Raw genomic sequence first — 22,762 nt, 5'->3', positions numbered from 1 at the left:
CGATGCTGCTTGATTTGCTGTGTCCTTCCAGCCTCCTGTCTGTCTATTTTGCCAATTGAGACACAGACCTCGATCACTTTTCCATAGTCTGTCCCCTTTCCTTTCAGTTGCTGTAAGTCAACAATTGAACTCCGGAAAGAAATAGAAATGGCAAAGGGGGCGAGAAAAGAGAGTGCCGTACTCACAGATCTCAGACAGAGGAAGGAATTTGCAGTCTGGGTGAAGCTCAATGTTGTTTCAGAAAGAGAGGAGCAGGAGTAGCAGCTTCAGAAACTCATGGTCCAACTTCCGCATTCAGACAATGGGGTGGCTCTGATTGGCAGGAGGACCAGTTTTGTTTTGGTCCTCCACGGTTCCCTATTGGACCATCAAAGGAAGGTCGCGCGCCATTTTTTGCGGAAAGCGATGAGCATGCCCAGTGTTTAGCTGACACCGGTGGGCATGTGCACTGCGTTACTGACACCGGGAAACATGCGCAGTATGCTCACTAGGGATGCTGGTGTTCCTGTCAGATTTTAAGAGTCCAAATGCCAATAAGACAAAAAAGGGATCGAGCTACAATTTGTTTTTCCCTGTGATTCGACATTGTATTGTTTTTGCATTCTGTCTGGCTGCTCAACTTTTGTATGTCTTTTCCCCACGTTGCGCGAGTCCAGAACTGGAGGGCATGGGTTTAGGGTGAGAGGGGAAAGATTTCTGAGGGGCAACCTTTTTGCACAGACGCTGATGCGTGTCAGCCAGAGGAAGTGGTGGAGGCCAGTACAATGATAATATTTAAAATGCATCTGGATGGGGATATGAATAGGACAGATTCAGAGGGATAAGGGGCCAAATGCAGGCAAATGGGTCACTAGATTAATTTAGGATATCTGGTCGGCATAGACCCAAGGGTATGTTTCTGTGCTCTGTGACGCTATTTCTAGATAGTTGGGACCAACTTCACAAGACTAGGACTAGGCCATTCACCCCGTACATTCAAGATCAGAGTGGTGTTGGAAATCACAGCAGGTCAGGCAGCATCCAAGGAGCAGGAAAATCAATGTTTCAGGCAAAAGCCTCGAATGCTGCCTGACCGGCTGTGCTTTTCCAGCACCACTCTAATCTTGACTCTAATCTCCTGCATCTGCAGTGCTCATTTTCGCCCATTCACCCCTTCCAGCCTCTCTGCGTTTATTTCAGTGAAAGAATCAGATAGATTTCAGCAGCTCTTTTAAAAAACTTGAACACGCTTTCTGGCTTTAACGATGTTTCTGAAGATATCATTTTAGGTTTAGGGTGTAGGTTTGATATCCAGACGTTTAATCTCCTGGCTAGGTAACATCTTCAGTGGCAACGTCCAAGTGAAGCGAAGCTGTTGTTTCCTGCTTTCTATTTATATCTTTCTCCTGGATGGGGTTCCTGGGGTTTGTGGTGATGTCATTTCCTGTTCGTTTTCTGAGAGGCTGATGACATCACCACAAACCCTAGGAACCCCATCCAGGAGAAAGATATAAATAGAAAGCAGGAGACACAGCTGCACTTCACTTGGAGGTCGCCACTGATGATGTTACCTAGCCAGGTGATGAAACGTCTGGATATCAAACCTACAGCCCAGCGAGCAAACCTACACCCTAAACCTCAACCTGAGCTACAAACCTTCACAAACCTTGCAAACATCATTTTAGGTATTCTCAATTTTGAAGATCAGCCATTTATCACCCCTCCCAACGCCCGCCGAAGTGTTTGGGTCCAGCCAACACCTCTTATAGAAGTGTCAGCGGAGCAGGTAAGGGCTGTTTGGCAGGGGCTGCTTGAAGGCTCGGTGATGTTTGTTTAACGGTTTAAATTTGAAAGTTTTTTTTTAAAAAGCGCGAAGCGGATCTGGAAGTTGGTGTAGCGTAAGCTTACCTGGGTAGGTTTCTTCCCGTATAAAAGCACGCAGGAGAGGAACCCGAGGCACTACAGAGGTGCCTAACCTAATAATAAGACCCGTTGTGGTAAGTAGATAAGTGCTGCATTTTGCTTGTTCTATTCTTGGACCTAGTTTGTTTTTAAAAGGTTACTTTTAGAGGGATGGCAGTGATGGTAGGGCAATGTTCCTCTTGCAACATGTTTGAGGTGAGGGATGCCATGGTCGTCCCTGCTGATTACTCTTGCAGGAAGTGCACCCATCTCCAGCTCCTCCAAGACCGTGTAAGGGAACTGGAGCTGGAGTTGGATGAACTTAGGATCATTCGGGAGGCAGAGGGGGTCATAGATCGGAGCTTTAGGGAAGTAGTAACTCCAAAGATTGCAGACAGATGGGTGACAGTGAGGGGGACTGGGAAGAAGCAGCCAGTGCAGGGACCCCTGCGGCCATTCCCCTCAAGAACAAGTACACCATTTTGGATACTTGTGGGGGGGACAACTTACCAGGGGTAAGCAATGGGGTTCAGGCCTCTGGCACGGAGCCTGTCCCCGTTGCTCAGAAGGGAAGGGTGGAGAAGAGCAGAGCAATAGTTATTGGGGACTCAATAGTTCGGGGCACAGATAGGCGGTTCTGTGGGGGCAAGAGAGACTCACGTTTGGTATGTTGCCTCCCAGGTGCAAGGGCACGTGACGTCTCTGATCGTGTTTTCCGGATCCTTAAGGGGGAGGGGGAGCAGCCTGAAGTCGTGGTCCACATTGACACAAACGACATAGATAGGAAGAGGGTTGAGGATGTTAGGCAGGCTTTCAGGGAGCTAGGTTGGAAGCTCAGAGTTAGAACAAACAGAGTTGTTGTCTCTGGTTTGTTACCCGTGCCACGTGATAGAGAGTCGAGGAATAAGGAGAGAGAACAGTTAAATACGTGGCTACAGGGATGGTGCAGGAGGGAGCGATTCCGGTATCTGGATAACTGGGGTTCTTTCTTGGGAAGGTGGGACCTCTATAAACAGGATGGTCTACACCTGAACCTGAGGGGCACTAGTATCCTTGGGGGGAGGTTTGCTAGTGCTCTTCGGTGGGGGGCGTTTTAAACTAATTCTACAGGGGCATGGGAACCTAGACTGTAGCTTTAGGGTGCAGGACCTGGAGTGTAGGGAGGTTAGGAACATGGCATCAATCTCAAAGGAGGGTGCCTGTAAACAGGAAAGTGGCTTGAAGTGTGTATACTTCAATGCAAGAAGTATATGAAAGAAGGTAGGTGAACTTGCAGCATGGATTGGTACCTGGGATTTCGATGTTGTGGCTATTACGGAGACATGGGTAGAACAGGGACAGGATTGGCTGTTGCAGGTTCCAGGTTAATGTTTTAGTAGGGTCAGAGGTGGGGGTAAAAGAGGTGTGGCATTGCCTGTCAAAGATAGTATTACAGCGGTGGAAAGGACGATGGATGAAGACTCGCCATCTGAGGTAGTTTGGGCTGAGGTTAGGAATAGGAAAGGTGAGGTCACCCTGTTAGGAGTTTTCTACAGGCCTCCTAATAGTCCTAGAGACGTAGAAGAAAGGATTGCGAGGATGATTCAGGAGAAGAGTGAAAGTAATAGGGTGGTTGTTATGGGGGACTTTAACTTTCCAGATATTGACTGGGAAAGCGAAAGCTCGAGTTCGTTAGATGGGTCAGTGTTTGTCCAATGTGTGCAGGAGGGTTTCCTGACACAATATGTAGACAGGCCAACAAGAGGTGAGGCCATACTGGATTTGGTTCTGGGTAACGAACGAGGCCAGGTGTTAGAATTGGAGGTAGGTGAGCACTTTGGGGACAGTGACCACAATTCGGTGACTTTTACTCTAGTGATGGAGAGGGATAAGTGTGCACTGCAGGGCAAGAGTTATAGCTAAGGGCAGAGAAATTATGATATGGTGAGGCACGACTTAGGATGCGTGGCTTGGAAAAGTAGGCTTCAAGGGAAGGGCGCAATTGATATGTGGAGCTTGTTCAAGGAGCAACTATTGAGTGTTCTTGATAAGTATGTACCTGTCAGGCAGGGAGGAAAGGGTCGTGTGAGGGAACCGTGGTTTAATAAGGAATTGGAATCCCTTGTTAAAGGGAAGAGGGCGGCCTATGTAAAGATGAGGTGTGAAGGTTCAATTGGGGCGATTGATAGTTATAAGGTAGCCAGGAAGGATCTGAAGAGAGAACTAAAAGCAGCAAGGAGGGGACATGAAAAGGTCTTAGTTGGTAGGATTAGGGAAAACCCAAAGGCTTTCTAAAGGTATGTCAGGAATAAAAGAATGACTAGGGTAGGAATAGGTCCAGTCAAGGATAGTAGTGGGAAGTTGCATGTGGAGGCTGAAGAGATTGGGGAAGACACTGAATGAATACTTTTCATCAGTATTCACTCAGGAACAGTTCATTGTTGCCGATGTGAATACTGAGTCACAATTAATTAGAATGGATGGCTTTGAGGTATGTAGGGAAGAGGTGTTGGAAATCCTGGAAAGGGTGAAAATAGATAAGTCCCCTGGGCCTGATGGTATTTATCCTAGGATTCTCTGGGAAGCAAGGGAGGAGATTGCAGAGCCATTGGACTTGATTTTTATGTCCTCATTGTCTACAGGAATAGTGCCAGAAGACTGGAGAATCGCAAATGTGGTTCCCTTGTTCAAGAAGGGGAGTAGGGATAACCCTAGTAACTATAGGCTGGCGAGTCTCACTTCTGTTGTGTGCAAAAGTCTTAGAGAGAATTGTAAGGGATAGGATTTATGAACATCTGGATAGGAATAATGTGATCAAGGATAGTCAGCATGGTTTTGTGAAGGGTAGGTCGTGCCTCACAAACCTTATTGAATTCTTTGAGAAGGTGACTAAGGAGGTGGACGAGGCTAAAGCTGTAGATGTGGTGTATATGGATTTTAGTAAGGCGTTTGATAAGGTTCCCCATGCTAGGCTACTGCAAAAAATACGGAGGTATGGCATTGAGGGTAAGTTGGAGGTTTGGATTAGGAATTGGCTGGCTGGAAGAAGACAGAGGGTAGTAGTTGATGGAAAAGGTTCATCTTGGAGTGCAGTTACTAGCGGTGTTCCACAAGGATCTATTTTGGGACCATTGCTGTTTGTCATTTTTATAAATGACCTGGAGGAGGGGCTAGAAGGTTGGGTGAGCAAGTTTGCGGATGATACGAAAGTCGGTGGAGTTGTTGACAGTGAGGAAGGATGTGGCAGGTTACAGCGGGATATCGATAAGCTGCAGAGCTGGGAAGAAAAGTGGCAAATGGAGTTCAATGTAGCTAAGTGTGAAGTGATTCACTTTGTTCAGAGTAACAAGAAGATGGGGTACTGGGCTAATGGTCGGATACTTGGTAGTGTGGATGAGCAGAGGGATCTTGGTGTCCATGTACACAGATCTCTGAAAGTTGCCACCCAGGTAAATAGTGCTGTGAAGAAGGCATATGGCATACTGGCTTTTATTGGTAGAGGAATTGAGTTCCGGAGTCCTGAGGTCATGTTGCAGATGTATAAGACTCTGGTGCGGCCGCATCTGGAGTATTGTGTGCAGTTTTGGTCACCATACTATAGGAAGGATGTGGAGGCAATGGAACGGGTGCAAAGGAGGTTTACCAGGATGTTGCCTGGTATGGTAGGAAGTTCGTATGAGGAAAGGCTGAGGCACTTGGGGCTGTTTTCATTGGAGAAAAGAAGGTTTAGGGGTGACTTGATAGAGGTGAACAAGATGATTAGGGGTTTAGATAGGGTTGACCATGAGAACCTTTTTCCACGTATGGAGTCAGCTATTACGAGGGGGCATAGCTTTAAATTAAGGGATGGTAGGTATAGGACTGATGTTAGGGGTAGACTCTTTACTCAGCGAGTCGTGAGTTCATGGAATGCCCTGCCAGTAGCAGTGGTGGACTCTCCCTCTTTATGGGCATTTAAACGGGCATTGGATAGGCATATGGAGGATAGTGGGCTAGTGTAGGTTAGGTGGGCTTGGATCGGCGCAACATCGAGGGCCAAAGGGCCTGTACTGCGCTGTATTTTTCTATGTTCAATGTCTTTGGGATGGATCCAAAACTTACTTCGTTAATGATTGAAAATACTTTGACCTCTGCAACTGTCTGCCAGAGAGTGTGTTGGAGTCAGATTCAATTATGGATCATTAAACTGAAAAGGAAAGCAAGGTACTGTAGTGGATGTCAGAATATGAGTTTCCTGAATGGGACTGTTCACTTGCTCCTGTTACCATTTCAGGTTGCTAACTTTTCGTTAGCATCCTGCACATGTTGGGAATTTTTCTCCTTTCTAGTATCTCAGTGACAAATCTAGTTTATGAATTGTTCCTATGATATCTCATGAACGGGTTTATGATATTCACAGTGTTGTGGGTCACAGTGTGTCCAAGTGAGGAAAAACAAACTGTTCATCTTAAATATTTGATTTTAAACAATGGAAATAAAATTAATGTTTGGAAAACACAACTTGCTGTGTAGTAAGATCATCAGAAATAGGAATGGGAGTAAGTAATTGACCGTTGAGATGCTCTGTCTTTCATTTATCTAAATTCTCTTTCCTGCACTTGTTTTTTCATGACTTCATCTGCTGAAGTGACTACACTCCAAAAGCTTGTGATTTCAACATAAGAGCATAAGAACTAGGAGCAAGAGTTGGCCTTCTAGCCCTTCGAGTCTGCTCCACCACTCAATAAGATTATGACTAATCTTTTCGTGGACTATGCTGCACTTACCTGCGTTTTCACCATATCCTTAATTCTTTTATTTTTCAAAAACGTATCTACTGCTTCTCTTGATTGCTGAAGTAATGTCAAATACTTCCCTGGGCAAGGAATTCCATAGATTAACAACCTGCTGGGTGAAGAAGTTTCTTCTCAGTTCAGTTTTAAACCTGCTTCCTCTAATCTTGAGGCCATGCGCTCTTATCCTAGTCTCACCTACCAATGCAACATCCTATTTCTATTTCTTTCATAATGTAATATATTTCTGTAAGATCCCCTCCAAACAAACCTGCTGGACTATAACCTGGTGTCATGTGACTTATGACTAAAAAATTTGTTATTACACATCCTCATAGCAGTGGGATTTCAGGGCTCGAAGATAGGGACACTACCACTGCGCCTTAAAAAAAACCTCTGCAGCAAATAGGCCCTCTTCTACTGAATGAATGGGGAGAGGTTCCTTCCCAACATGGGATACAAATATTATGCCCCCAGAGCCCATTACACTAAATTGAGCCCTCTTCGGTTGAATGAATGGATGTGGAGGTGCCACAGTTGAATTGGTTGATAATGTTAAAAATCACATCTTCCCCCTGAATATGTGACACTACCGCTATAGCCCCAGAGCCCGTTGCAGTAAATTGGGTCATCTGCTGCTGAATGAATGAACGGGAATGAAAAGGGCGGATACACTGACGATTGTGAAATTCCCCACCAATCCCAAAGCTTGTGGTCGGTACCGACTAATCGGAGAGAGATATTGCAGAGGGTGGGACCAACACAACGCGCAAAGCCAGCCGCCATTGGTCAGGTGGAGTAAGGTGCACTCTGATTGGAGGGGACGCGAATGACGCGCGCCACTGAAGGAGGAGACGGAAAGAAGAAGAAAAACAAAGATGGCGGCGCGAGGCTGCGGTTTTCTCATCGACTCAGCGGGCGGTTTCTGACGGAGGGAGGGGGGCAGACAGGCATCGTTTACCTCAGAAAATACCTTTAAAATACATTTCAAATTAAAGCCAGAACTTTTCAAACAAAAGTTGTGAAGAAAAGGAGACAGTCCCCGGTGGGGTTTATTGTTTATTTGTGTATAATTCCCGGGGCCCGGGAAGGGGGAGGTGACGGTTACCGGGTGAATGAGAAAACAAATTAAAAATGTCGGCGGTGGAGGAGAGAGAGCCGGCGCCCGCGGCTTCTTTGGCGGCGGCCGGAGCCCAGGAGCTCAACAACCCCCCGGAGCTGGAGGAAGGTCCGAGCTCCAAGAAGCGGGGGGTCCGGCTGGAGGCTGGATTTGCTCAAGGCTTGTATCTATTAACTTATTTAAATGGTACCTACTGTATGGGGCTATGGTTTACATTAAAACCGGAGGGTCATGTCAAGAGTGTTTGTTTATATTGAGCAGTTGTAGTTGGTAAAATACACTCCCTGGAGGAGCACCTTCTATGATGCTGCATTTCTTGCCTTCTGCCCTTCCCCCATTTGTTATCTGTCATCTTGATTTTAATTTTTTTTGGTCAAATTTAATTTCATATTAATGAGACTTGGTGTTCACTGTGTGTTATTAATTTGTTTGTTGAATTACTATAAGAAAAAAATTAATGGTGTCATGTCATTTCTGATGTCAGAGTTTGACATTGAATGTGCAGATGTGAAGACCAATAAGTTGTGAAAATAAATCAAGAACTTGTGGTTCTAATAAAAAAAAGCAGTTCACTGATATTAATGGCATTGTCTCATTTGAGGATGATGATTTGAGTCTGACCAACAAACCGTTCCATGTAGTCACCCAATTTAATTAAAATTTTCTTTAACTTAATTAAAGAAAATAATCCTGGCAGGCTAAAATTTGTACAATTTGTTTATAAGATTTATTTATGTGTCCCTTGCTCTCGATGTGGTCTCTGCCACATTGGGGAGACTGGACGCCAACTTGCAGAACATTTCAGGGAACAGCTCTGGGACGCCAAAACGAAACGACCCCACCACCTTGTGGCTGAACGCTTTAACTCCCCCTCCCAATCCGTCAAGGACATGCAAGTACTCTGCTGCCTTCCCCTCCAAGCTCTAGCTACCTGACGCTTGTAGGAAGAACATCTCGTCTTCTGCCTTGGGACTCACCAACTACATAGGATCAATGTAGATTTCATCAGACTCCTTATTTCCCCTCCCCTCCCCCCACACCACACACCTTGTCCCAGATCCAGAGTTGAAAAATGTGGTGCTGGAAAAATGCCTCAAGGCCATGCCTCTAGGAATTCCCTGGCTGTTCTCTGGCATGGCACTCATCCACAGATTCTATCAACAAACACATTTACCTGGACCCAACATAATGGCCACTGCAGCGGACAGTTGGAACTGACAACCAGAAGCGGCAGAGTCAAACCACTATAAATGCTGGAGGAAACATCACAGAAGCACTTCACAAGAGGCTCCCAAGCACTGAGGATATCACCTAGACAGGGGATGAAACGTCTGCAACAAAAATTCCCAGCTCGGCGAACAGAACCACAACAATGAGCACCCGAGCTACAAATCTTCTCTCAAACTTTGAATTGAGCATTGGAGTTGGGACATCCTGTTGCAACTGTCACACGAGCCACACAACACAAGGCGTGGTCCTTCTCTGACTTACCATCCCTTGGAATATCGGGGGGAAGACACCCCTTTAATTGTAACATTCAGGAAAGATGCCTTATTTCAACAAAAATGTGCTGTGCTCACAGATGTTTGGACAGAGAAAGGGAGTTGCAGTCTGGAGTGAAGCTCAACCTTCATTCAGAAAGAGAAGAGCAGCAGTAGCTTCAGAAGCTCACCGTCCAACTTGCAATAGGGGGGCTCTTCTGGGTAAAATCTGGGAATGAAGCAATGTCTCCCCCTTTCCATTCCTTATCCTGGGAGGGAGAGAGAAAGGGGGAAGCACTGTTCACTTGCAACAACGGGAGGCAGAGAGTATGAATCCAAGCAGGGAGCAAACTCTGCAAAAGTCGGCTTCTTCTGAAATATTGTGTGCAATCCTGGTCTCCCTCCTATAGGCAGGATGTTGTGAAACTTGAAAGGATTCAGAGAAGAGTCACAAGGCTGTTGCCAGGGTAGGAGGGTTTGAACCACAAGGAGAGGCTGAATAAGATGGGGCTGTTTTCCCTCGAGCATCGCAGGCTGAGTGTGTGTTTTTTAAAGAGGTTTATAAAAACTTGAGTGTGGATGGAGTGAATAGACAAGGTCTTTTCCTTGGGATAGGGGGAGTGCGGAACTAGAGGGCATAGGTTTAGGGCGAGAGGGGGAAAATTTAAAAGGGACCTTGCAGTCAACCTTTTTTTGCAGAGGGTGATGCGTGTATGGAATGAGCTGCCAGAGGAAGTGGTGGAGGCATCTGGATGGGTATATGAAAAGGAAGGGTTTAGAGGGATATGGAACTAGACTAATTTTGGATATCCGGTCGGCATGGACAAGTTAGATTGAAGGATCTGTTTCTGTGCTTTATGTCTCTGACTGTAGGACTGGTGAAAAGCGTTGGCATTCGTCGAAACATTTATGCAACAGAAAATTATAAGAGGGTAAAGATAAGCCTCACATCATTGATCCATGAATCCTGGTGTAGTATGGATGTATTTCCAGTAATAGAGTCAGTATGGCATGGAAGGAGTCCAAAACGACGGCTTCTTTTCCAAAAAGTCACACTTAAAACTTAAATCTGAGTCTTCTGGAAATGTAAGACAACTGTGCGTTAATATAAGACAGATAAGTCTGGGGTATATGTTACATATTTGATGGAATGTTTATGGCTCTAAAAGCCTGATTTGCAATGTTTCTGGGCTCATAATATTGCACTGCAGAATATTGTATATCTTCAGTAAGAACGTCAATACCGCATGATAGATTTGTCCATTCAGCAACTTGAGTGAACTCTTCGTGGAGTATGCAATCCACCACATTACCCTGCTGTATACATTTACGTATAGATCAGCACAAAGATCTTGGGTATTAAGAGAGGAAAGGATGATCCACAGAAACTAGAAATGTGTGTTCTGATTTTCTATTATGGACTGTCAGCGATGATCTTTGCAATCTCTTTCCACAGGAATATTTCAAGAGAAGAATTTGGAGGCAGAAATCTCAGACCAAACATTACATCGAAGTCTGACAATCGCTTGATTCACCAGGACTTGGATATTGATGGCCTTGAAAACAAAGGGAGAAGGTCTGTCTGCTTTGTTAGGTTTTAAATGTCAGTGTGACTGGAAACTCACAGAGTCTTACATACCCACACACCAGAGTAGTGACTGGAACATGTTTTACAGAGTTCTCCAATTATCAGAGGGTTCACCAGTAACACCACACCTATGCTGTAAGTGTGAGCGAGTTTCAACTGATTGTTGAACCTGGAGAAATACGAGGACACCTGCACCATGGAGAAATCATGAAAATGCAGGGAGTGTAGGAACGGTTTCCCTTCCCCGCCTGCCCGATATTCATCAGCATTTATATACCGGGCAGCAGCCATTCACCTGCATTCAGCACAGGAAAGGCTTCACTCAGTCGCATCACCTCCTGGTCCACATTGTGGAGAAACTGCTCATCTGCCCTGTATGCTGAAGCAGATGAAGGACATTTTTTTTTTATCCTGGATGGAGCATACTGCAGGTATACCTGAAATAGATACATTTGTCTCTATCCCATTGAGTCTCCAGCACAGGGCCAGTCTGGGCTGCTCAATTGGTGTCTCAGTGTTTATTCTGCACCTGAGCCTACATCCACCCCTCTTCATTGCTCCCCCATCTCCCCTCCATCAGCATAAAGGTATCCCCCACTTTTCGAAAGTTCACTTTACACTACTTCACTTTTACAAAAGACCTACATTAATACCTGTTCTCACAAACCGAAAGAAATCCGAAGAGGATTGTCGCTTTTACAAAGAAAGGCATAATATAAATTAATTCATGGTAATTGCTTCTTCGCTTTAGGCCATTTCGGCTTATGAAAGGAACACTCTACTTTCAAATAGTGGGGGAAAGCTGTATCAATACAATACAGCACAGTCACAGGACCTTCTCACTTGCTTTAGGCATACACACCCCCTCAAGCCTGTGCTACTTCTTAATCCTTACTTAGACCTGCAATTTATTGCCCATGTGTGGCTTCTGTTCCTCTATTCACCTCCCCTTCATGCGTCTTATCAAGATACACCTTAAACGTTGTTAAGGTGCCTGCTTCCACTACCTCCACTGGCAGTGCGTTCCAGAAACCCACCACCCCTCTGTGTAAATTCCCCACCCCCACCACTTTCCCCCCAAACAGTCCCCCTCTCACCTTGAACCTCTTTTAGTTGACCTTTCTACTTTGGAGGGAAAAAAACGCCTCTGACTATCATAGAATCCCTCCAGCGTGGAAACAGACCATTTAGCCCAACAAGTCAACACTGGCCCTCTAAAGATTAACACATAGAGACTCGTTTTCTTACCCCCATTATCTACATTTACTCCTGACTAATGCACCAAACTTACACATCCCTGAACATTGGGGCAATTTACACACAGACAATCCAACTTATCCTGCCTCTCCCTGGACGCCATGGGTAATTTAGCATCGCTAATCCACCCTAACCTATACAAGTTTGGATTGTAGGAGGAAGCCCGAGCACCCGGAGGAAGCCCACACAGACACGGGAGGTGGGGTGCAGGGACAATGTGCCAACTCCACACAGATAGTTGCCTGAGACTAAAATCGAACGCAGGTCTCTGGCACTGTGAGGCGTCAGTGCGAACCACTGAGCTACCCTGCCACCCCTGTCCAGCCAATCTGTGTATCTCAGCATTTTGTCGAGGTCTCCTCTCAGCCTCTGTTTTTCCAAAGAAAATAATCCAGGTTTATGCCTCCTCTGCTCATAACGAGAGCCCTCCAGACTAGGCAATGTCCTGGTGAACCTTGCCTGTACCCTCTACCAGAGCACCCACATCCTTCCAGTAGCACCGTGACCAGAACTGCACACAATATTCCGAATGTGGCCAGAATAAACAGCTGTAATGTAACTCTTACACTCAAGGAAGCGTGCTGTGTGCCTTCTTGATCACCTTGCCCACCTGCATTACCACTTCCACGGATCTATATGCCCAGATCCCTCTGTATGCCAGTGCTCCTATGTGTTCTGCCATTTATCATACAAGTCTTAGATTTTCTTTGTCTCTATCGAGCTTCACCTTAACTGTCTTTCTCTCTTCATCTCTTTTTTTCCCCCCTCCTCACCCTTCCACACATCAGCATATCATAAGACTATAGGAGTAGAAATTAGGCCATTCAGCCCATTGAGTCTGCTTTGCCATTCAATCATGGCTGATACATTTCTCAACCCCATTCTCCCCGTAACCCTTGATACTCAAGAACCTATCTATCTCAGTCTTAAATATATTCAGTAACTTGGCCTCTGTAGCCTTCTGTGACGGTGAATTCCATAGACTCACTACACTCTGGCTTAAGAAGTTTCTCTTCCCTCTGTTCTGAAGGGTCTTCCCTTGACGTGAAGGCTGAGCCCTCAGGTTCTCGTCTCTCCTCCGAATGGAAACATCTTCCCAACATCCACGCCGTTCATTATTCTGTAGGTTTCAATTAGATCCCCTCTCATCCTTCTGAACTCCATGAAGTATAAACCTAGAGTCCTCTAATGTTCTTCATATGTTAAATTTTTCATTCCTGGATCATTCTTGTGAACCTCCTCTGAACATGTTCCATGTTTTCAGGGATACCAAAGGATCTTGGAAATTGCCAGTATCTCAGGAGGAGGCAGAGGGGAATGTGGTGTGGTCCTGTAAACTGCAGAACTTTCCAAATTCCCTGAGTCAGCAGGAATTCTTTCAGGACCAAGAAACAAAAGGTCCACTGAGAAACTGCTACATCAGAAGACCTCAGAGGCAGAAATTAGGCCATTCTGCCCATTGAATGGTGGAGCAGACTCAATCATTCTTAAGTATCAAGGGTTACGGGGAGAATTGGGTTGAGAAACGTATCAGCCATGATTAAATAGTGGAGCAGACCCAATGGGCTGAATGGCCTAATTTCTGCTAGTTAACCATCCCTGGGAAGAAGGACGCAAAACAACAAGCTGTTTCCTGGGACAGATGAGCTAAGTGTTTAATAAGCTCATGATAAAAGGACAATTAAGTTTGTCTGTGGAAGGAAGGCCCTGACGTAAAGGGGTTTTTTGCAGGAAAGGCTGTACCAAACAAACCACGAAACCTCGAGGATAAGGAGGAAAGCTACCGACCGGAGATCTCCAGAAGTGTGGGGATGTAGTGTTAGAATCTAAAGAAGCATCACACCACAGATTTGAAAGCGAGGAATCTCCACCAGAATTCAACCTCAGAAAAATGCAGCAGCAGTACTTGGAAGAAGAATGCTGCACTGAATCCCTGGACACTTCCAGAGACAGATACTGTTGGGGGAAACTCAGTTAAATTCTGCCATCAATTGGGTGATAGCCAAGTTGTGAGTGAGGTTGAACTTGGTTACTTGAGGAGTTTTATTTTTGGTTGCTACATACAATAAAGTGTTAATCATTGTTTCAGCAGTTAATTGTGTGCAGTTTCTGAGTTAAGAGCCAAATTAAGACGATTCACCCACAACCACAGTGAGAGGCTGGGATTCATGTTGACTCCATTGCATTCAGCAGTACATCACGTCAATACTCTTATAAAGCGAAGGCTGACAGCACCACCTTTCTCAAACAGAAACACCCAGAGGACCATGTCGCCCAATAATCTGTAAAATTAGCATTAAAAGTGGTGTAACCTGCTCTAGTGAGAAGAATAAATCCCCAATGCTTTAAAATCAACAATCAGCAATTTATTTATCCAACTCTCACAGTGAACAAATGAACAAAACTATTAACAAACTGGATACAGGCCACGAGCAGATGGGTGGCACTAGTTTAGTTGGGGATCATGGACTGGTTGGTCTGAAGGGTCTGTTTCCAGGCAGCATGACTCCATAGCACGTAATGAATGGGGATCCATCCCAAAGATGATAAAGGTTTCAAGCACCATCTGTAGACTCCCTCCAGATAACTGAAGGCAGTGGGGCACTGTGAGGGTCAGTAGATCAGTCAGCCAGCCAGTTCTCTCCAGGAGACTTGTCTCGCAAGAAAGGAAGTGGTTTCCTGCCCCATCAGCCAGATTATCCAGTTGGATTAAGTCCTATATTTCCAACAAAATAGGTCAACAGGGCAGTGTCTATAACAAATATGTTATTAAACTTGGAAGAGTGCTGAAGACATATACAAGGATGTTACCAGGATTCAAGGGTCTATGTAAAAGGAAGAGGTTGGACAAGCTAAGATATTTTTATTTAGAGCATTAGAGACTGAGAGAGGCCCTTAGAGAAGTGAAGAGATCGTAGAGGGTGAATGCACTCAGACCTTTACCCTGGGGTTGGGGAAGTGAGGGCTAGAGGGCATCAGTTTAAGGTTAGAGGAAAAAGAATAAAAGGGAATGTGAGGGGCAATGTTTCTTTTTACGCAGACGGTGGTACACATATGGAATGAAATGCCAGCGGAAGTGGTTGAGGTGGGTTGATTAACAACATTTAAAAGGCATTTGGAGAAATACGTGGATAGGAAAGGTATGGAAGGAAATGGACCAAGTGCAAGGAAATGGGCTTAGTGTTGATGGACAGTTTGGTCGGTGTGGACCATGTTGGGCCGAAGGGCCTGACTCCTGCTGTAGGACTCTATGATTCGCATCTCTTTATCGGTAAGACAGTTTTGAGTTTCCAAATGAACATCTCACAATCAGGCCGAATAAAATCCAATCTCATTTGTCAACTCTGATGCGGAGGTGCTGGTGTTGAATTGGGGTGGACAAAGTCAGAAGTCACACGGCACCAGATGAAGTGATGAAGGAGCAGCACTGATGAAAGAGCAATGCTCCTAAAGCTTGTGATTTCAAATAAACTTGTTGCACTGTAACATGGTGTCATGTGACTTCTGACTTCTTCAACTCTGGGTTTGTCTCAAACTTGACGGGGTACTTTGTCCAACTCGGCATATTTTATCAATATTGCTTGGAGGAATTTTTTTTAAGATTAGATTCCCGACAGTATGGAAACAGGTCCTTTGGCCCAACAAGTCCACACTGGCCCTCCGCAGAGTAACCCAGCCAGACCCATTCCCCTATCCCTATTCCTCTACATTTACCCCAACTAATGCACCACACCTACACATCCCTGAACACTTTGGGACAATTTAGATGGGCCAATCCATCCTAACCTGCACACCTTTAGACTAAGGGAAGGAAACCAGAGCACTCAGAGGAAACCCATACAGACGTGGGGGGTGGGGGGGGCATCGTGAAAGCTACACACAGACTGTCACCCCGAGGGTGGAATTGAACCCAGGTCAGCATTGTGAGGCAGCGGTACTAACCACTGAGTCACCATGCCACCCCTGAGCCACGTAGGTGGGCTTGTGGGGGAGGTAAGACCAGCACAAAACAGAAAAAGCTCACTGCACCCACTGTCAGAATGGGCAGGAGGTTCAGCCCTGGGGGTGACCCACTGCAGTGTCACTGGTGGAATCTGATTGTTGGATGCACTGGTGCCTCCGCAAGTTGCAGGACGATGTGAACCTCTGCCCGCAGTCAGGGCAGGCAAACGGCCTCTCCCCGGTGTGGACCCATTGGTGGGCCAGCAGTTTGGAGGAGCAGGTGAACCCCTTCCCACACTCGGGGCAGCTGAATGGCCTTTCCCTGGTGTGGACCCGCTGGTGGGACAACAGGTCAGAGGAATTGCTGAAGGCCTTAGCACACTCAGAGCAGGCGAAAGGCCTCTCCCCCATGTGGATTTGCCGGTGTCTCAGCAGGTTGAAGGACTTGCTGAAGGCCTTCCTGCACTCTGGGCAGCTGAAGGGCCTCTCCCCGTGTGGACCCGCTGATGGGCCAGCAGGTTGGAGGACTTACTAAAGGCCTTCCCACACTCTGGGCAGCTGAAGGGCCTCTCCCCCGTGTGGATTCGCTGGTGACTCAGCAGGTCGGAGGAATTGCTGAAGGCCTTCCCGCACTCTGGGCAGCTGAAGGGCCTCTCCCCCGTGTGGACCCGCTGATGGGTCAGCACGTTGGAGGAATTGCTGAAGGCCTTCCCACAGTCTGGGCAGCTGAAGGGCCTCTCCCCCGTGTGGACCCGCCGGTGCTTCAGCAGGTTGGAGTCGTCGCTGAAGGCCTTCCCGCATTCGGGGCAGCTGAATGACCTCTCCCCCGTGTGGACTCGCCAGTGCTTCAGCAGGTTGGAGGAATTGCTGAAGGCCTTCTCACACTCTGGGCAGCTGAAGGGCCTCTCCCCCGTGTGGACCTGCCGGTGCCTCACAGTTTGGAGTCGTCGCTGAAAGCCTTCCCGCATTCGGGGCAGCTGAATGGCCTCTCCCCCGTGTGGACTCGCCAGTGCTTCAGCAGGTTGGAGGAATTGCTGAAGGCTTTCCCGCATTCGTGGCAACTGAAGAGCCTCTCACCAGTGTGTATATGCTGGTGGGCCAGCAAGACACAGGAGCTAGTGAAGCCCTTCTCCCGCTCGGGGCAGGAGAACGGCCTCTTCCCAATGTGATTGCACTGATGAGCCGCCAGGACAGATGGGACACGGAAGTTCTTCCCGCAGTCGCCACAATTCCATGGTTTCTCAACAGGGCGTGTTTCCTCGAGTTTCTCCATGGCCGAAGCTTCAGCTGCACACACACGTGTACAACCCTGCCATGAATTCTTCTTTCCAGGCAGTAGAGTTGTTTCAGGCTCCACACTCAGTGCGCTGCAACAGTAGGGTCTTTCAACCAGTGCCCCCGTACTCAAACAGGAACCAAAAAGAAAGCTTTGCTCCTTCTCACAGAATCATAGTTGAAAATTGTTGCTGTCCTGATGGATTGAGTAACTGTCAGACATTGACGTGAAAGTGAGGACTGGAGACACTGGAAAGTCAGAGTCAAAAACTGCGTCGCTGGAAAAGCGCAGCACGGCAAGCAGCATCAGAGAAGCAGGAGAATCAACATTTTGGACATAAGCCCTTTATCTGTTGACTTTGAACTTCTGTCTTCAGATAGTCTGTAAGAAAAGATTATAAAAGTCATCACTGCCAGTCCGGTTAAGAATATCAAGGCATTGACACTGACACCAGAGAGAAACTGTACATATAGATGTGGCAAATGTTAGTGGCTAGCCAGAGTGATAGAGATATGTAGCACCCTTCCAGATAACCTAACCTAATCTCGGCCGATTTGCCAGCATTTTTGCCCATATTGTCTAAACCCTTCCTAATCGTAAACCCATCCAGATGCCACTGTACCAGCACCCACCACTTCCTCTGACAGCTCTTTCCTTAAACACGCCACTTTCTGCATGAAAGACTTATCCCTTAGGTTCCTTTGTTAAGTTCTTTTGCTTGAGCTTCTTACACTGCAATACGCCAACTTCTGTGAACAACCAAACTTTATTAAGTACAGTACAAGCTGTCGAGAAACTCTTAACACTCTTCGCAATGCTTGAACACAACAGTACCAAAAAAAAACAAACCCCTTAAACAAAGTAAAACTGAAACAGAGGCTTACAATTGAAGTTAGAAGGGCAGAAGGAGACAGTGTTAGCAGCCTTTCTCCACATCGTCCACTGCTTAACTCACCCAAACAAGACTTCAGCTGTCAGGACTGACCACTCCCCTTTCATTGTACAGGTCACTTCTAAAACATAAAAGCTTTGGCCTCAAGTCTCATCTGTTCACATATAACCAAAAATGCCTCCCAATACCATTTTTCGTCTCTGTACTAAACGAGTCGCTTTGGAGCCCAGGTTTTTTTAACCACCCTTCTGAAAAAAAAACCAAGGACACAGCATCCTTGAGAAGAAGGACCAGCTTTTAGTAAAAGGACCAGCTTTGTGACAGAGGGATATAGGCCAAACACTGGCAGGTGGGATTAGATTAGTTTGAGAACATAGCATGGAGTAGTTGGACTGAAGGGACTGTTTCTGTGCTGTTTGACTCGGTAACTGTTCTGCAATGGTCTGAAAACCATTTTCTTGTCTTCCCCCATAAACAGCCACTTCTTTGTTGTTCCAAATCAGATGAACTCAGCCTTGAATATATTCAATGATCCCATAACTGCAGGAAGACATCTCCACTTCTGGACTCAATTCCTCTTGCTAAGATAATACCTGCTTTGCTCATTGCTTGCTGCACCTATCTCACAACTGGCATTAACTGGTATGGAAGGATGCTGAGGCCCCTTTATACACATTCCTGATGAAGGGCTCGTGCCTGTAACGCTGACTCTCCTGCTCCTCGGATGCTGCCTCATCTGCTGTGCTTTTCGAGCACCACACTTTTTGACTCTGATCTCCAACATTTGCGGTCCTCACTTTCTCCACATCCCAATATATCACCATTTAAACAATGCATCTCCTTTCTGCTTTCCCTCCCCACCCCCCACAGGGAATGCTATCACTTCACATCGTGGTACTGCATTTTCCATGAGTTTGCCAACTGAGACACAGACCTGGCCCAATTTTTCCAGAATCTGCCCCCTCCATAAATTGAGATTGAAGGCGAGAGAGAGAAACACAATCGGCTTGTCTCTGATTAGCAGGAGGACCACGCTCCTTCCGGTCCTCCAGGGCTTCCTATTGGCCCAACAAAAGAAGATCATGCGCAGATTCTGCGGACAACCAGGAGCACGCGCAGGTTTTGCTGACACTGGCGAACATGCGCAGTGTGTGTTGTCACCGAGGAGCATGCGCAAGATGCTCTGTGAAGTTGTTTGTGTTACTGACAGATTTTGTGCCCAAATGACACTCGGAGACAAGAAAGGCTGGAGCGACATTTTATATTTATCCTGCGGCTCCACATTTTATTCCTTTTGCATTTTATTTGACTACTCATCTTTTCCGCAGGGTAGGGGACTCCCAAACTGGAGGGTATAGGTTGAGGGTGAGAGGGGAAAGATTTAAAAGGGACCTAAGGAGTAGAAAAAAAGTGTGAAAGTTAATTCCCCTCAAGTGCCCTCTCCAAACCTGCACATCTTTGGATTGTGGGGAGAAACCGGAGCACCAAAGGAATCCCATGCAGAGAAGGTGCAAACTCCACTCAGACAGTTGCCGGAGACCGGGATCAAACCCGGGTGCCTAGCGCTATAAGGCAGCGGTGCTAACCACTGAGCCTGTTCAGAAAAAGCAGCAATTGATTTATATTAGGGTGAGAGGGGAAAGGATTAAAAGGGACCGAAAGGGCAACTATTTCAGGCAGCGGGTGGTGCGTGGATTGAATGAGCTCCCAGAGGAAGTGGTGGAAGCTGGTACAATTACAATATTCAAAAGGCATCTGGATGGGTATATGAACAGGAAGGTTTGGAGGGATATGGGCCAAGAGCTGGCAAATGGGCCTAGATTAATTTAGGATAAATGATTGGCACGGAACAAACAAATTGTTTCCATGCTCCACTACTCTATTTCTACATCGTCAGAACTGTTATGACACAGACTGCACCCCTGTGGTGTAAAATTCCAAGCAGTGGAATGTGGTGAAACGGTTAAAAATTATGTCCCAATACATGTGTGAATCTAACCGGAATGGAGGTGTTGCTTAGTCCCGTGTGAATCTTCTTATCTGTATGTAACCAGAATGGAATGTGTTTTTTAGCCTTGCTCTGCTGTTCACATGAATGTTTATATCTGGAAGGGAGTATATCAGCTGGAAAAGTCTCCAGTTCGGTGAGTCTGCTCCGGGGTTACGTTTAACCGCCGAGCGTGGGTTGTTGGCAACCGCTCTACGAGAACTGACGGCTCCCAGTTTTTTGTAACATGTAGAGTGAGTATAAGCCAGACCCGTTGTGCGACACTGCGGGGAATAAAATGCCCATATTCTAGCAGTCTCGCCTCTTGGTCGTTTGTTCTGTGTCAGACTACTCTCCTACGAACCTGACCTTGAGAATTTTTTAAAACATTTGGCGTAGTCGAGCAGGGTCAATCGCAATTGAGGAGAGATTTTGATACAGAACAATGTTTTGGAAAACGACTAAGAAACCAGAAGAACAAACTGTGGAGGTCCCGACCGTCCCGGGATGGCATGGATGTGGGCATGTACGTGGCAGTTTGTTTGAGAAAGGATCCCAGTCCTGCCGAAGAACCCCTTGCCTGGGGTACAGCGGAGGATGTGGGCATGTCCAAAAGGCTGAAGCGGAGTTAACAGAATTGAATGGGATTGAACTGAACTGAACTGAGTGGAACTGAAGTGAATCAAATTGAACGGAACAAAATGGAACTGAGCTAAATTGAATTGAAATGGACGGAACTGAATTGAATTACACTGAATTGACTGAACTGAAATTAACTGAAACGAATTGAACTGAATTAAGCATAATGTAACACATGTATTGGGCCAAGCAGTGGAATGTGGTGTAAAATTCCAAGCAGTGGAATGTGGTGAAACGGTTAAAAATTATGTCCCAATACATGTGTGAATCTAACCGGAATGGAGGTGTTGCTTAGTCCCGTGTGAATCTTCTTATCTGTATGTAACCAGAATGGAATGTGTTTTTTAGCCTTGCTCTGCTGTTCACATGAATGTTTATATCTGGAAGGGGTACGTTTAACCGCCGAGCGTGGGTTGTTGGCAACCGCTCTACGAGAACTGACGGCTCCCAGTTTTTTGTAACATGTAGAGTGAGTATAAGCCAGACCCGTTGTGCGACACTGCGGGGAATAAAATGCCCATATTCTAGCAGTCTCGCCTCTTGGTCGTTTGTTCTGTGTCAGACTACTCTCCTACGAACCTGACCTTGAGAATTTTTTAAATCAACCCCCCACTAATTTAAACCCAAAAAAGATTTACCCCAGGTGGTAATGTGAAAATTCAAGAGGTAAGGAACTGTTTCTAAAAGTCACTATTTAAAGTTTTATTTAATGATCTAGGACACTTACTTGCAAGTGTTTAAATCTGCTGGGATTTTTCGTACCGCCAAATCTATTCAAATCTGTCTGAACCAGTTCAAATCTTGGACGAAAGCCCCCAAATTTTACAACACTGGGTGCAACCTCCCCCACCTAATTTTAACCAACAACATAGAGAAGGTTTAACCCATGCAGTAATCTGTGAAAATTCAAGAACCAAGAAACTATTCCCAAAGGTCAGTATTTAAAGTTAAAATTAACAACTTTATTTATAAAAGTCAAACGGAGAATAATTAATTAACAACTATTTACAACTCCTGTCTCTAACCTATCTTCTACCTTCCCCTGTATGATACCAGTCCAATAAAAACCTTGATTAAGATTTACCGAAAGACTCAAACTTCAAAACCAGCCAGCTGTTAAATCTTCTCTTTGTATCTTCCTCTGTAGATTTGCTCTCCAGGTCGGTGTCGATGTTTTTTCTCTGTGCAGACTCCTTCTCTGGACAGGTGCCTCTGAGTTCTCACTAGCAGCCTACATTTGTTGGTCTTTTGGCAGTTCTCCTGTAACTGTTCAACATTTTTTTTTGATTTTGTACTCCAAAGCATCAAATCATTTGAGGAGAAAGTGATGTCTGCAGATTCTGGAGATCAGAGCTGAAAATGTGTTGCTGGAAAAGCGCAGCTGGTCAGCCAGCATCCAGGGAACAGGAGAATCGACGTTTCTGGCATAAGCCCTTCTTCAGGAATGAGGAAAGTGTGTCCAGCAGGCTAAGATAAAAGGTAGGGAGGAGGGACTTGGGGGAGGGGCGTCGGAAATGCGATAGGTGGAAAGAGGTCAAGGTGAGGGTGATAGGTCAGACTGGGGTGGGGGCGGAGAGGTCAGGAAGAAGATTGCAGGTTAGGAAGGCGGTGCTGAGTTCGATGGATTTGACTGAGACAAGGTGGGGGGAGGGGAAATGAGGAAACTGGTGAAATCCGAGTTCATCCCTTGTGGTTGGAGGGTTCCTAGGCAGAAGATGAGGCGCTCTTCGTCCAACCGTCGTGTTGTTGTGGTCTGGCGATGGAGGAGTTCAAAGACCTGCATATCCTTGGTGGAGTGGGAGGGGGAGTTGAAGTGTTGAGCCACAGGGTGGTTGGGTTGGTTGGTCCGGGTGTCCCAGAGATGTTCTCTGAAATGCTCCGCAAGTAGGCGGCCTGTCTCCCCAATATAGAGGAGGCCACATCGGGTGCAGAGGATGCAATAGATGAT

The 22,762-nt window shown here is 46.2% G+C and overlaps 1 protein-coding gene across 1 annotated transcript in view; it reads left to right on the top strand.

Moving 5' to 3' along the window:
• The window catches only part of LOC148143910 (uncharacterized), a 33,172-nt gene extending 18,500 nt beyond the window's left edge, over window positions 1-14,672 (top strand). The window contains exons 4-5 of the mRNA XM_087975283.1: window positions 10,690-10,809; window positions 13,343-14,672. Of these exons, the coding sequence (XP_087831409.1) occupies window positions 10,690-10,809; window positions 13,343-13,541 (319 nt within the window). The 3' untranslated portion in view covers window positions 13,542-14,672. The remainder of the gene's footprint in view (window positions 1-10,689; window positions 10,810-13,342) is intronic.
• Window positions 14,673-22,762: the final 8,090 nt, after the last annotated feature.

Source organism: Chiloscyllium plagiosum, unplaced genomic scaffold, assembly GCF_037043375.1.
Source record: "Chiloscyllium plagiosum isolate Xiang-an unplaced genomic scaffold, Cpla_swu_hap1 HiC_scaffold_27, whole genome shotgun sequence".
Lineage (NCBI taxonomy): Eukaryota > Metazoa > Chordata > Chondrichthyes > Orectolobiformes > Hemiscylliidae > Chiloscyllium > Chiloscyllium plagiosum.
This window is presented reverse-complemented; position numbering and strand designations above follow the sequence as displayed.